This window comes from Tachysurus fulvidraco, chromosome 15, assembly GCF_022655615.1.
Source record: "Tachysurus fulvidraco isolate hzauxx_2018 chromosome 15, HZAU_PFXX_2.0, whole genome shotgun sequence".
In the NCBI taxonomy this organism is placed as follows: Eukaryota; Metazoa; Chordata; class Actinopteri; order Siluriformes; family Bagridae; genus Tachysurus; species Tachysurus fulvidraco.
This window is the reverse complement of record NC_062532.1, coordinates 3,965,599-3,981,681: the sequence shown is the minus strand read 5'-3', so window position 1 is coordinate 3,981,681 and position 16,083 is coordinate 3,965,599. Positions and strand designations below refer to the sequence as shown.

The window sequence follows — 16,083 nt, the reverse complement described above, 5'->3', positions numbered from 1 at the left end:
CTAAGACACTTCTGTAGTTCAAACATATCTACATAAGGTTTCATTTTTTGTCTCAACATTAAATTAAATTGTTTTCCTGAACACAAGTGTATACAGAGTTAATCCATCACTAATATGACACCAATCTATTTCAAAGCTTTTATGCAGATTGCTGAAGTGGATGTCGGTGTAACACAAAATTTAAGCTATTATTATAATTATAATTGTCTGTGTGTTTTTACGCATCTAGATGTTACAAAATGTTACAAAATTTAAACTTTAATTTAAAATTTTTATTGTATATTTCTTTTCTTTTAGAGCTGCTTTGAGAAAATATCTATTGTTAACTGTGTTGTATAAATAAAGTGAATTAAATTAACTGATTAAGAATTATGGAATTAGATGTTCACAAATCTAGTAAAAAAAAATTATAATAATTATTTCCCTATTAATTGATTTGGTTAGACCAAATGATTTACTATGTTACTGCTGATACTGTATCTGAGTGTTTACCATGCTGAATTCCTACTTTCTTTATTTACATTGTTGGTCCATGTGAAAGTTTTTTGTTTTTTCATTGGCAGCAGAACATTATAATATTTTGTATCTGCACCTGTAGGGGGAAGCAGCTGCTTGTTTTCTAGAAGGATTCATGAAACTATGAAATCTAACAGCTGAAGTGCGTTTATGCAAATTCACCCTGTTATAAAAAAAAAACAGCCTCTTGCTCACACGACTTTCGAATCAAAGACACCTGGAGCACATCATCGAAGAGATACCACAGCAAGTCATCTTTTGGAGGCCAGAAGAACCTGTTGACACCTGCACGGTGCATACACTTTACCAGGGCATGCGTTTCATCTGTCTCCATGATGATCCCACGATAAAGGTCATTGTCATATTTAAGCATGCACCACTTCCCAATGAGATCTCCACTTTCCCAAGAAATTGCTTCTGTTGGCACCTTTTGGGCTGTCATGTTAAAAGTAAAATGATGTGTTGTGAAGCATTGACATCTCAGCTGCTTTTGCGTGGAGCACATGCAACTTATTTCCCAATAAAGGATTTCTCCTGGAGTGGATGTGACCACTTGGTAGGTTTTCATTGTGGATGGCGCTTCAGATGATACATAAAAAAAATTAACAGTTGTAGATGTTTCAGTTAGGGCCTTATATAGCTCATGGGCATCGGGTATGTCGTGGCCGTTGGTCACCAGCTTGTCCGCTGTTCTTTTCAAGGTTCCCCCAACACCGTCAGGGGCCCCCTTGCCATGGCTTGCCTCAAAAAAGTACCACGTTCCACCTTTTAGACCTCGTCTTGCTTTCTCTTTTCTCTTCATGTTCTGCTTCCTCCACTTTTTATGCAGCTGACGCTTACCTCTCTAACTTAGATCACTAATCTTCTTCTTTTTTCCTTGCTCTACATCCCATCTCCATCTCTGACGCTCACTCTCTAGATATTTTTGCTTCCTCTCAGGATCAGCATCCCGACGTGCACGGCATCGCCGTTGTCTCTCAGCAGCGCTTAATGGAGCCATTATGGAGACAGATCTATCTGCAAATGTTATCAAATGTAACATTCTTCATTAAACACAGATAGTGAGTGGGTGGGTGAGCGGGTGAGTGATTGAGTGCTTGAGTGAGTGAGTGACATAATGATTGAGTGACATAGTTAGTGAAAGAGAGAGTGAGGGAAAGAGAGAGTGATTGAGTGACATAGTGATTGTGTGACATAGTCACAAAACAGGGTTAAGTTAACAGATAAAAAATATTAATCTATATCAGAATCCTTGATTTCACACATCTTCACATTCAAATGGGAAGCAGAACCACCCCGTCACATTCCTTACCACCACATCACAATAAAACATGTGACGGGATGGTATGTGACGGGGTGGTAAATATCATCCCAAAATGGCCGCATGTCTCCCATGTGGTCAAGTTTCTCACCTAGCATACATGCATTCTATCTGAAATATTATTTTATTTGCATTAATAATGTTAAAAAATATATAAAAAATAGTTTTCCCTCTTTATCTTGCGTGACAGGGTGGTTGGTTTGAGCTTGACGGAAGCTGCCTAACATGAAAAATCAACAAATAAAGAATGTAGAGGAATGTCAGTACTTGCCTGTTTTTGTTCTTGGCGGCAACAAGGCTCCAATGATGTCACTTCCGCTTTGTGATGTCACTTAATGCAACAGTACATTATTTATTGATAAAACAAGTCATTGTGAGGGGGTGGTAAATCAAATTGAAGGACACACACAAATCATAAAATATTTACAAAAAAATAAGGTTTATTTTGAATAAAATATATCTTATGTGAAAAGGGACACAAATATAATTCTGAAAATAATATCTTTTCTCAAAAATACATAACTTATTTGGTGATATTTTAGATGCAAATGTCATGTTGGTCAACATGGACATGTGAAAATGGCTATGTACTAATGCAAAATGATTAAAAATAGTATGTTATTCTATAAGACTAGTGTTTATATATATATATATATATATATATATATATATATATATATATATATATATATATATATATATATATGTGTGTGTGTGTGTGTGTGTGTGTGTGTGTGTGTGTGTGTGTGTGTGTGTGTTACATTTCAATAAATAACTTTAAGCACATTTTGGGACATTTTTGTGCCTTATTCATTTCATCGAATGTTGCAGACCCAAATGGCACTCGTTTCATAGAATGACTCCATTCTTATGAAGACAAGACAATACGGCTCCAGACTGCACAATTCACACCATTTGATCAACTACATAGTAAGTACATAGTCCCAAAATAACCCAGCACAGAAAACTGTTAGAGGCAGAAACAGCGTCTTACTTCGATGTTTCACCTTCTGAGTTTCTCAGAAGAGAAAGAAGACAACATCAGGTAACTGTTTGTAAGTTGATTTGATGAGATTGTAGTGCTAAATTTTAAACTACAATTACATTTGAAATGTGCACTTTTTAAATCTACTGAATAAACCCTGTCAGCTCTACATCACAGTATAACTGAGTCCTGCAGTCTACTGAATCATTCTTCCTTGTCCAGTGGGATTGACTTCTGCATAATTGTAGGAATGTTTATGTGCAATAAGTAGAGTAGAATGTTATTCTGGATGTTAACGTGATTCACAGTGATGGACTAAAAAGACACAAGATGTAATCCGTAAGGAGCAGTGATGAAGCTGACAGCATGAAATACACCCAGAGTCTCACAGGAAGCTTTTTCTCCGCTCGTCTGTTGCTCTGTGGATGTTTTTATATCTCTAGTGGGTGTATCATCCTGTAAAATCCTGTGTTCGATCCATTTATGCTGAAACATTCAAACCCAACCACGTAGCAACAGTTTGTGTTCATTTACAGCAGCAGGAATCATTTTAATTCTTACATTAAATCATATCTTTGAATATTTTTCTATTTCAGATTCATGAAGTCTGTGTCCGTGTTGCATCTTCTACTGGTCATTCTCTAATCTTGTCTTAGCTCAGGGCAACGGTCAAGCTGTCATTTCCCATACATCTGAAAAGTTCTTACCTTTTAAGCTTAGTGTGCAGTTTGGAAAACAGTTCAGTCACCCTTTGTTATCTTTGTTGTTCCTAATTTCAGGTGTGTGTCTATAGGTAAAGAATGTTCAATGTTCATTTTTGTAATTCACAACATTTCTCTATTACATTACATAAAGGATCGTTTATCTAATTATTATCATTTTAATGGATCATGGTGGAGATTCAGATTAATTTGAGGGAACTGGAAATAGAGCACTTTTCAATCTGACCTTCACAGGAAATTACATCACAACACGTTCATATCATTATTGATAATAACAAACAGCTGAATTATTTTCCTGAATTGTTAAATAGAAATGGAGATGAAACGGGGTGTGAGTGTGATTAACAGCTGCAGAGCTGCACTCAACACAGCAATGTTTTGTCTGAAACACATGATGTTTTTATATCTCTAGTGGGTGTGTCATGCAAACCAAATCCTGTGTTTGAACCATTTATGCTGAAACATTCAGCCCAACAACATAGCAGCAGTTTGTGTTCATTTACAGCAGCAGGAATCATTTTAATTCTTTGAGATGGGACTAGGCAGAGTTTTGAGTTACTTTACTCTAGTAATCTTCATTCAATGTTAGTATAATTTATTACATCATTTAAAAAATATTTAGTTTTGCTCTATTTTTAATGTTAATTCCTACCTTTGAATATTCTTCTATTTCAGATTCCTGCAGTCAGACACTGATAGAGTCTGATCCAGTGACCATCAAACCTGATCAGTCTCATAAACTGACCTGCACAGCATCTGGATTTAACTTTGGTGACTACTGGATGGCTTGGATCAGACAGGCACCTGGAAAAGGGCTGGAATGGGTTGCAAGGATGTACAGTAGTAGTAGCATATATTACTCCAGCACTGTTAAGGGCCGCTTCACCATCTCCAGAGACAACAGTAAGATGCAGGTGTATCTGCAGATGAACAGCATGAGGACAGAAGACACTGCAGTTTATTACTGCGCCCGTGACACACAGTGATACTTCCCCTTAGACATCAGTACAAAAACACAGACTTACTACAGACACATGACAAAGCCACAGTGTCTAGACATTTATACTGATGTAATATTTATTTAATTCCCAGAATATATCTAATTGCCTACATTTTACAATATGACAAACTGACTACAAACTGTTGTAAAGGCAATCAATTATCATTTCCTGTCAGTGTCACCCAAATGAGGATGAGGTTTCCTTCTAAACCTGGTTCCTCTCAATGTTTCTTCCTCGTATCATCTCAAAGAGTTTTTCTTTGCGACGTCACCTCAGACTTGCTCATTAGTGATAAATGTAATAGATAAATAATTAATTTTAAACTTTAATATTTTTATTCTGTTTTGGTACTTTTGTAAAGCTGTATTGAGACAATGTTTTTTGTTAAATGTGCTAAACAAATACACTGAATTGAATTAAATTCACAGATTGAGAACTGTGGAAGTAAATGTTAACAAAGCTGGAAAAAGAGCTCAGTGTCATAATCATTGAGACTAATATTGATTTCCCAATTAACTAATTAATTAAAACAAATGATTTACTATGTTACTGCTGATACTGTATCTGAGTGTTTTCTCACTTTTAAACCATGCTGATAAAAAAATGTACATTTTCATTGTTGGTCCATGTGAAAGTTTTTTTTTTTACTGACACACAGAAAATTATTATCTTCTGTATCTGCACCTGTAGGGGGCAGCAGCTGCTTGTTTTTGAGAAGGATTCATGAAACTATGAAATCTAACAGCTGAAGTGTGTTTATGCAAATTCATCCTTTTATAAAAAAAAAAAAAACAGCCTCTTGTTCACCAAACGTTTGTGTCTGAATCAAAGAGCATGATGATGGGGCTGAAGGTCACTCAGTACTACATCTTTGTTATAATGTTAACCAAAGGTACCTGAGACTTCTGTACTGTTTATTTCTTCCCTCAGAATATCTTGACTGTGTTGATGATGATCTTTGTTATGTTTTATCTGCTAGGTGTCAGCAGTGATGAGATCAGACTGGACCAGTCTCCTGCTGTGGTAAAGAGACCTGGAGAAACTGTGAAGATCTCCTGTAAGATACATGGATATTCAATGACGAGCTACAGCATACACTGGATCAGACAGAAACCAGGGAAAGCTCTGGAATGGCTTGGCAGGATGGATACAGGCAATAATGATGCAACATATGCAGAGTCTGTGAAGAACCAGCTCACCTTTACAGAAGACGTCTCAGCAAGCACACAGTACTTAGAGGCCAAGAGTCTGAGGACAGAGGACACTGCGGTTTATTACTGCGCCCGAGAAGCCACAGTGACTGGAGCTGATGAAGCAACTGTACAAAAACCAGACACACATTGTAACACAGAGTTTATTTTGAACAAGTCACATGTCCTGTTATCATTTATCTGTTATATCCTATGTTTATTAAAGAATTCATTAACATTTTGTCTTAAACACTGTAATGTTTTATTGAATTGTTAAAAATGTTTCTGCAGCATTCAGACTCTCTAAAGACGAAGTGACACCATTTCGGTTCCCCATAATATCTGTACCTCTGTACTGTAAGTTTGGCTTTAACAGCTTCAGCCATGTTCATATTCACCTTCTCATAATAGAAACCAGGAAATTTGTAGACATTAAATTAAAATGAATAATTTTAATTTAATTGTATTTAGACATGCCTTTTTAACTCTCGTCTATGGAAAGTCGCACAAACCCGAGAGAAATACAACACAGTAAATAAAATGGAAATAATTTAAAGTTCCTTGGGCGGCCCGGTACCATTTTGTCCACGGACCGGGGGTTGTTGACCACTGCCTTAAAACACCCACAGATCCTCCATCAGATGAGTCTCCTCCTCGTGAGATAAATACGTTTCAGATACATTCTCCTCCCATCATCAGCAGATAAACAAATCCAAGTGTCAGAGCTGGATCTCACTCTATTTATATGATGTGATGGTGTCTGTTAAACTTTGGAGAACAGAGAAGACTCCAGTCCAAACAACACACACCATGTTCTCTACATCTCTACTGCTCCTGCTGGCAGCTGCTTCTTGTGAGTGCTTTATCAAATTCATTCATTTACTAGATGAAGAATAAAGGTGCAGCATATATTGTGTGAGATATCACCATGTGTTTTCCTCCACAGATGTGCATGGTGTGGAACTGACTCAGCCTGCTTCCATGACAGTCCAGCCAGGCCAGAGTCTCTCCATCCAGTGCAAGGTTTCATATTCAGTTACGAGCTATTATACAGCTTGGATTCGACAACCTGCAGGAAAAACTCTGGAGTGGATTGGACGCATCTGGAGTGATGGGGGTACAGTTTACATTGAGAAACTGAAAAATAAGTTCAGCATCTCCAGAGACACTTCTACTAACACAATAACAATTGGAGGACAGAACATGCAGACTGAAGACACAGCTGTGTATTACTGCGCTCGTTACACACAGTGAGACAGAATAGTGGATTCCTCTTACAAAAACCTTATGAGACATGTTACAGACATCCTCTCAGTGTAACTAATAAATCATCTCAGTCACACTTTCACTTTCTTCCACTGGAATGAAGTCAGAATCCTTTGCAGCATTTTAAAACACAGTCACACAAAGTCATTTTTAAATAAAAAAGAAAACATTATTGAAAGAGTCTTTATCCTGAACCATTATTAATCCCTTCATTTTACAGAATTTTTAACCAGCAGTTGGAATCAGTGTTTAATGAGTGGATTCAGGAATAATACAGCATGTTTCCAGCAGTGTGTTGTGTTTAACACACAGTCTGTTCTCATAGTCTGAGGTTCAATAACTGAAACAACTGAAGGAGGCAGCAGAGCTCAACAAATAAAGTGAAAAAAAGTGAATCAACAAACTGCATTCTGTATGAGACTCATTCAGTATCAGTCATTATCAGACAAATATCTACATTTTCTCTTCTTTTTCACTCTTTCCATAATGTGTGATTAGTTATTTGGGTTGTTAAACACAGGTTGGACAAATATATAATTTATATAACTACATCCTCCTGTGGTTGTGAGGTTTCTCAGTAACATGACAAGATGTATTTTATAATGCTGTTATAATGTAAGGTTATAAATTAAACAGAATGATAAATGAATATTATGAATATTCACTTTGTCTTGTTATGGGTTTAAGTAAACACTAATAATTTAATCAAATAACTAGCTTGAAACTTTTTGTGATCATAAAGACAATTATAATCATATCACTATCCTTAACTTTATAGACCTTTGTGGCTTTGACTAATAAAAATCACAACACAAATGAGAATTTGTTTGAACATATATGAGAAAGTGTGAAAGATGTATTTTAGTGTGAGTGTAACAAAAATATATATATATCCCACAAATTATCCCAAAACATTTCAAGCTAGTTATTTGTTTATGTTAATATTGTTGATTTAAATCCATATTACTTGACTTGACCTGACGATTATTATATCTCTAAAGACTATTATGATCAGATCACTTACCTGAACTTTATATACTGTAGAGTCTTTGTCTAATAATAATCACATCAACAAATTTGAATTTGTGTAAACGTGTGAGAAATTGTGTACCAGACAAGAAGCCTGAAAAGCTCTAGAATGGATTGGGGTTATCTGGTATGATGCCAGTAAAACAATATACACAAACACATTAAGGGACATTTGGAAATAACCAGACACAACTCCTAAAACCATGGTGTATCTGCAGCTGACTGGCTTTAGTGTCCAGGATTCTGCTGTTTATTACTGTGCTAGAAACCATAGTGGTACAAACATGTTAATCAATTGTCCAAAATCCCAGATGTGGTCAAAGAGAAAAGGATATTCAATGTAGAGTCCATTTTCACAAGATCTGCAGGTGGCGCTACAGCTTAACAAATATACTGTAACATTGTTTCATTAAAGTACAACATATTCTCATATCCTCAGTCAGATCTAGATACTCCACAATTTCTATGTATTTCTGTGACACAATGAACACTGAGATTGTCTCTTATAGTCATATTCTTACAGAGGAACCAAAAGGGAAATAAATAACATTTACAGAAAAATGTCTGACTTTAGTGATTATTGAACACATACATTTCACAAAAGTGCCATGACATTAACTGTAACATTAAACGTAAATAGAGTTCACCATATTCTTCTTTAATTAATAAATAAATTGTCACCGTTCACAGACTGCTGCTGTATAAGAGGAAAAGTGATCACAGTAATCAGTGCCATTGATTATTAGAAAATAATTATCTTCAGGTTTGTAGCAGTAACTTCATGAATTAAATATCTCAACTTTAACTGTGAAGATCTGTAAGATACACGGCTTTGTTATGACTGAGTACAACATGCACTGGATCAGACAGAAACCAGGAAAAGCTCTGGAATGGGTTGAATATGTGAACTCCGTAGTCTAACTGTACCTCTGTACTGTACGTTTGCTTTAACAGCTTCAGCCATGTTCATATTCACCTTCTCATAACAGAAAGCAGGAAATTTGCAGACATGAGAATCATTTCTGTGTTAATGTAATTCTCTAGAGTGCAGCCTACACATGACTGATAAAAACATAAAGGATCGTTTATCTAATTATTATCATTTTCATGGATTATGGTGGAGATTCAGATTAATTTGAGGGAACTGGAAATAGATCAGTTTTCAAGCTGACCATCACAGGAAGCGTTAATTACATCACAACACGTTCATATCATTATTAATAATAACAAACAGCTGAATTATTTTCCACATTAAATTGATATGGAGATGAAACGGGGTGTGAGTGTGATTAACAGCTGCAGAGCTGCACTCAACACAGCCTCTCTGTAATGTTTATGCAAATCTGCATCTCCTCTTGTAATATTAGCAGCGTTCTGATCTAGAGAGGAAACACTTCTCATTAGTCTTCCTTCAACACAAACATGTTTGCTTCAGCTCCACTGCTGCTGCTGGCTCTCGCCCCCTGTGAGTGTTTGGATTGAAGCTTTATTATTTCATCTGATCCTTTCAGTTCGACATGTCCACCTTTTCTTTTTCTCTTTTTACAGATGTGTTCTGTGCTACTGAGCTCATCCAGCCAGACTCACTGCTTATAAAGCCAGGAGAGACTTTAACCATCACCTGTAAAGTGTCTGGAGCTTCTATCACTGATAGTAGCAACCACTTTGGAACATCTTGGGTTCAACAACCTGCAGGAAAAGCTTTAGAATGGATCAACACCATGTATCATGATGGAAATAGTCATCAAAAAGATTCACTTAAAGACAAGTTTGTGGTCTCTCGAGACACTTCCAGTAACTCTGTGACCTTACGGGGACAGAACATGCAGACTGAAGACACAGCTGTGTATTACTGCGCTCGTTATCCACACAGTGACACGACAAGCTGCAGTGCTGCACAAAAACCTCATCACAATTCACTTCTTTAATTAAATAACAACTACATTTTACTGAGTAACTAATCCCCATATTACAAATATTTCAGCATAGACACCAACACTGGTATTAAAGAGTGGACTAGCTTATTGATCACTTGAGTGGAGTTCTCAGGAGCTTGACATTTCATAGCAATGTGTCCGTCCTCTCACGTATTTCATTTAGTAAGTTCAAGAAAGTAGGTGGTCGCTTTTTTCTCTCCCTTAGTCGCAACTGCAGGAGCATCATGTCTGATTCAACGTCTCCTCGGATCAGCTGTTCTACTCTTGCTCTGTCAACATTGGCCGAAGACAAACCTCCTCTTTGAACAACTTTGGCCAGAGATTTCTCCATCCGTCTCAAGAAATCAGATAAGGATTCTCCAGGAGACTGGCATAGTAGTCGAAAAGCAAAATACAAGTCTTCTCCAGACTCGGAGGATCCAAATGTGCTTTCCAGGGCTTCCAGGTACTGCAGGGCACTGGTATCCAGACTAGAAAGACGAACAGCTTTTATGATTTCGAGTGCTGGTCCCTTCAAACTTTCTACAATAATCTGACGTTTTTCTTTCTCAGAGCAGTCACAATCTGTTATCATTATTCTGGCCTGCTCGATCCAATGTTCCATGGTTTCCTCTCCTGCGGGGGTGGGAACAGTGCCCAAGAAGGTACGTAAACGACGGTAAGCATTGCTGTCACTTTGTGGTCTCACTGCCTTCTCTAGGATATCACCCACAGCACGAATAATTGACTCAGGGGAACTGGTATTGGAACCAAGGGAAGGAAACAGAGCTTCTAAGTCAGTCATAGACTTTCCCTCATCCATGAGAAATTTTGACAGCTTATTGGTGAATTCTACAGGGGCGGCAGGTCGTGAGTCAGTTTCAGTGGAAACAACAATCTCCCAGGCCTCCTCACCATCACCATGCAGCAGTTGGGTAGGACAGTGTGTGGCATCAACGACTTCTCTACTCTCGCATAACACTAACAGAGTAGTTGAGTTGAGTCCATGCCTGGTATCTCGAACACGCACTCTTCCAAAGGATTTTACACTCTGAGCCGCTTCCTCGATTTTTGCCACTTCAGTAGTTGCTGGTACTCCAGTCAGCAGCAGCGCATGACTTGGGGCAATCCCTACCTCACTACACCAACTGGTAAGTTCAGTTTGAAAAAGAGGGTTACTTCTGAAAGACATGCTTCAAGAGTTTACAAATAAGTGCAGGAAGGGGTTAATTTTCTTTTCCACAATCAACTTGGTATTAAACAAAGTTTTATGTCTTCTTTTAGGGTACCAGAGGAAAGAAGAGATTCCCCTAACGGGCCACCACTTTATGTAGTGCCCCCTGCCCTACTTAGTCGTGTCAAGTCTAAGCTCTTTAGGGTGGGGAGACGGGTTCAATAACTTGGGGTCTCTCGACTAAAGAAATTAAAATACTCTGATACCTGGACTCTTAAATACACAATAAAGAAACCTTCATAAAAAGTTTTGTATTTATTTTTCTATATAAAATATATTGTGATATGAATTATAGAATGTATATACTAATATATTTAAGTAAGTAAGTTGAAATATATATAACAATATATAACAGTAGTCAATAGGTTTTATAACAAAATGAATTATTGTCCCCTTACTGAATAAACTGAATAAACAATGCAAACAGTTCAAATACTTCACTTTGAAATACACACACAAAAAAAAAAAACATGAATATGCACTCAATGAAAATACTTAAGCACTCTTACTGTTAACTAGTTTAGTAACGGTGCAACTTTACACTCTAAACCAACACATATATTACCAAAGTGTAAATTCAACATAAATATTAGTGGGCCGACTCACACAAACACACACTCACCCACCCAACCCCCCGATGCAGGCCTGTGTCGTTGCTTGCGTGCGTTGTGGCCTTTGAAACATTTACAACTGGCCTCTTCACTCAAATGAGCTAAAACCAACACAAATAACAGGTACCTGAGCTCCGGTCATCACTCACACTCTAAGCGGAGACATCACACACGATCCTCGGCGAATAATGGTACGTTTCTCGCGAACCAAGGCAAACCGAACAGTCTTGATGAACGTACGTCTTTGTCACCGAGTGCTTTTCACTCACCCGATCACAACCGTAACTCAAACTGATCTCCCGAAGTGTCCAAGTCAAAGTATTAAATAGCGCAATACCAATAGGCGCAATAGGTAATACGCTGAATGCAGTATATCGTTCCCGTAACGTTATGTAGACGCACTCCGATTCCACACAACCGGGCAGTTTCTTCTCAAAGGAAAACAAGGGTCTCACCAACAGTTAATAAGACGATAATAAGTTAATAAGGTCCGTTATCACATCTCCTGGTTAACATTAAAGCATAAACAAACTAAACACTGTTTATAAAGAAAACTAATCCATATAACACGCATTTAGCACGAGCGTTTCTGACTCGTCTCAAACTCTCTCTCTCTTTTGATTGACACATTACCAACCAAACACATTGCACTCTCATATGCATGGGTGGGTGTAAAATAATAAACATCCAATCACAGAAAAGATAACAAAACTAGATAGTAACCAGCACATGTCATCCAAGTGCATTTAAACCAAACTTTAGTGTATACACGGAGTTTCTCAACTCTTTCGCCGCCATTGACGAATTAAAGGGATACACACTCATTTTCAGATCACATCAAAAATGTTAATCTCTTTAAACACAACAGTTTAATGAATAGTTTACTTAAACCTTATTATAAAACAAACCTTTTCAGCCACAAATATCTGAATAGGGTAGTTATTAAAAAATAAGCATTTAAATAAGTATGACTTGAGCTTTTATATGCACATATTCTTAATAAAAGAAACATAACTAGTAAGAGGGTTACATGTTATACAAAGAAAACTAATAACATTGATATTATTTAGATATTTTCATTGATTTCATTGAAACCTGAGGTTTTCTGAATGTCTTTTTTCTGGCTTTGAATGTTTAAGCTCTCACTATGTTCACTATTACTTTACATGCACAAGAAAAGTGCTGCTATCTAACATGTGATGTGATGAACACAGGAAAGTGATGTACTTACTATTCATGGTGTATCAGTTTTGTAATATTTGTTACGCAGTTAACCAGACTGCAAAATTCTACATATTTTATAAATAGTCTTTGAATCATGCAGTTGTGGTCGTTTCATATATAGGTCTGTAATAAGTGTAATAAGTACAATATATGTACAATATATGACAATAATAGGATGTGCTGCTTTCTAAATAATATAGATAGAAGGAGAAAATCATACTGATTGAGAGTAAGAAGCTGGAGACTATATAAATGTATACAATAACAGTTCAATCAGGTGTGTATGGAGTAGGGAAAATTCCAAATTGTTGAATAAAGTGAGCAGAGACTGCAAGTCCTCTTCTGTGAATGCGAATGAAAGAGGATGATGCTCAAGATTAAAATATAATATGAGAAATTTGCATGCATGTCTCTGTCTCCTACTGTACTTCTCCATGAACCTCATGCACTGGATCCAACAGAAACCAGAGAAAGATTCAGATTAATCTGAGGGAACTGGAAATAGATCAGATTTGCCACCTTCACAGGAAGCGTTAATTACATCACGACACGTTCATATCATTATTAATAATAACAAACTAAATAATGCTGTTATAAAATAAGGTTCCAAATTACATATAGCAATAAATGTATGTAAATAAAGTTTCCTGTTCTAAATAACCAATAATTTCTGTAAGTTTTCTTATTATAAATTCACCTGAAAACACCTGATAGTGTATAAACTTACTCATTAACACCTGCCTTAAGCTTCTTATTGGTTCAAACATAAACTCAATCTGCAGTGATAGATATCTATAAAAAATACAGACATGTTTAAAAGATGAGGAAGTTTTCTCATTTATCAGAATCAGAATCAGAATCAGAATCAGCTTTATTACCAGGCATGTTTTCACATGTGAGGAATTTGTTTTAGTGCCAGATTTCAGCAACAAAGACCAAGAGCTTTTACTTCTTCTGCTCCAACACACACCATGATCTCTACATCCCTACTGCTGCTGCTGCTGGCAGCCGTACACTGTAAGTGTTTTTACATTTGACATGTAATACAGTTTTGGTTCCTTAAAGCTTTTTGCTTTTACATCATTAAAATAACTTTTCTTTAACAGGTGTTCACAGTGTTGAGCTGATCCAGACCGGATCCACAGTATTAACTATTGGTCAGTCACTGACTCTGACCTGTAAAGTGTCTGGATATTCATTAACTGATAACAGCTACTGTATACACTGGATACGACAACCTGCAGGAAAAACTCTAGAATGGATTGGATGTATATGTGGTGATGGTAACACTTACTACAGTGAGAAACTGAAAAGCAGGTTTCAGATTTCCAGAGACACGTCCAGCAGCACAGTGACATTAACAGGACAGAACATGCAGACTGAAGACACAGCTGAGTATTACTGCGCTCTTGAACTACAGTGAGACGTGTTTCAATGTTCACAAGACACAACACTGATCTATCTGAGTCTAACAAAAAAATAAAGAAATAATATATATATATATATATATATATCCCAGAAATGATCACAAAACATTTCAAGCTAGTTATTCACACAATTCACTTCTTTAATTAAATAATAACTACATTTTACGGAGTAACTAATCCCCATATTACAAATATTTCAGCATAGACACCAACACTGGTATTAATAAAATAAATAAATAAAAGTTTACTTAGGAATAATGGTCTCTTTTTATAACTAGATGAAATGAAATGTGTCTGCAAAAGACATTATAAAGAACAACATCCATTCACACTCAGCACTCAGGCTTTAACTCTTCATCCTGAATGAACAAAAACCATCCAAAAACTCCTCAAACTATATCTAATAATTAATGAGAATCCAATGTAATTAAATGTGAAATATGAACATTGTATAATTTGATGAATTTCTGGTAATGTACAAACTAAAAGGGAAAAAGAAACAAAGTGTTTTATCATCTCACCAAATGATTTTTATTAATGGATCATCAGAAAACCAGGATTAGCTAAAAAAAATGACAACATCATGAAGGACTGGACACGTTTGTGTTGTTCAGTGATAATCAGTGATCAGAAAACTTTACATTCTTCTGAATGTTCCAGTGATCCACAGTGATGGACTAAAAAGACATGAGATCTAATGAGTAAAGAGAAGTGATGAAGCTGACAGCATGAAACACACCCAGAGTTTTACAGGAAGCTTTTTCTCCTCTCGTCTGTTCCTCTGTGGATGTTTTTATATCTCTAGTGGGTGTGTCATGCAAACCAAATCCTGTGTTTGAACCATTTATGCTGAAACATTCAGCCCAACAACATAGCAGCAGTTTGTGTTCATTTACAGCAGCAGGAATCATTTTAATTCTTTGAGATGGGACTAGGCAGAGTTTTGTGTTACTTTACTCTAACAATCTTCATTCAATGTTAGTATTATTTATTACATTATTAAATATATATATATATATTTTTTTTTTCTTTAAATTTTTTTAATGTTAATTCCTACCTTTGAATATTCCTCTATTTCAGATTCCTGCAGTCAGACACTGATCGAGTCTGATCCAGTGACCATCAAACCTGATCAGTCTCATAAACTGACCTGCACAGCCTCTGTATTTAACTTTGGTGGCTCTTGGATGGCTTGGATAAGACAGGCACCTGGAAAAGGGCTGGAATGGGTTGCAACTATCTCATATACCAGTGGTAGCATATATTACTCCAGCGCGGTTAAGGGCCGCTTCACCATCTCCAGAGACAACAGTAAGATGCAGGTGTATCTGCAGATGAACAGCATGAGGACAGAAGACACTGCAGTTTATTACTGCGCCCGTGAACCACAGTGATACTTCCCCTTAGACATCAGTACAAAAACACAGACTTACTATAGACACATGAAAAGCTCACAGTCTGTTAAAAAAAGTTACAAAATTTAAACTTACATTTTAAAATTTTTCTTTTCTTTTTTAAAGCTGCTTTGAGAAAATATCTATTGTTAAATGTGTTATATAAATAAAGTGAATTGAACTGACAGATGAAGATCTATGGAAGTAGATGTTCACAAATCTAAGAAAAAAATAATATTAATTTCCC

General features: G+C 36.5%; 3 gene segments (V, D, J or C); 2 read left to right on the top strand and 1 right to left on the bottom strand.

The window, feature by feature from the left end:
• LOC125138738 overlaps positions 1–16,083 on the bottom strand; it is a 345,797-nt gene that overhangs the window by 148,600 nt on the left and 181,114 nt on the right.
• LOC125138732 lies at positions 5,335–6,089 on the top strand. The segment is given in 2 exon segments: positions 5,335–5,437; positions 5,525–6,089. Coding segments are annotated over 2 exon segments (546 nt in total).
• Positions 9,340–9,973, top strand: LOC125138761. The segment is given in 2 exon segments: positions 9,340–9,495; positions 9,579–9,973. Coding segments are annotated over 2 exon segments (423 nt in total).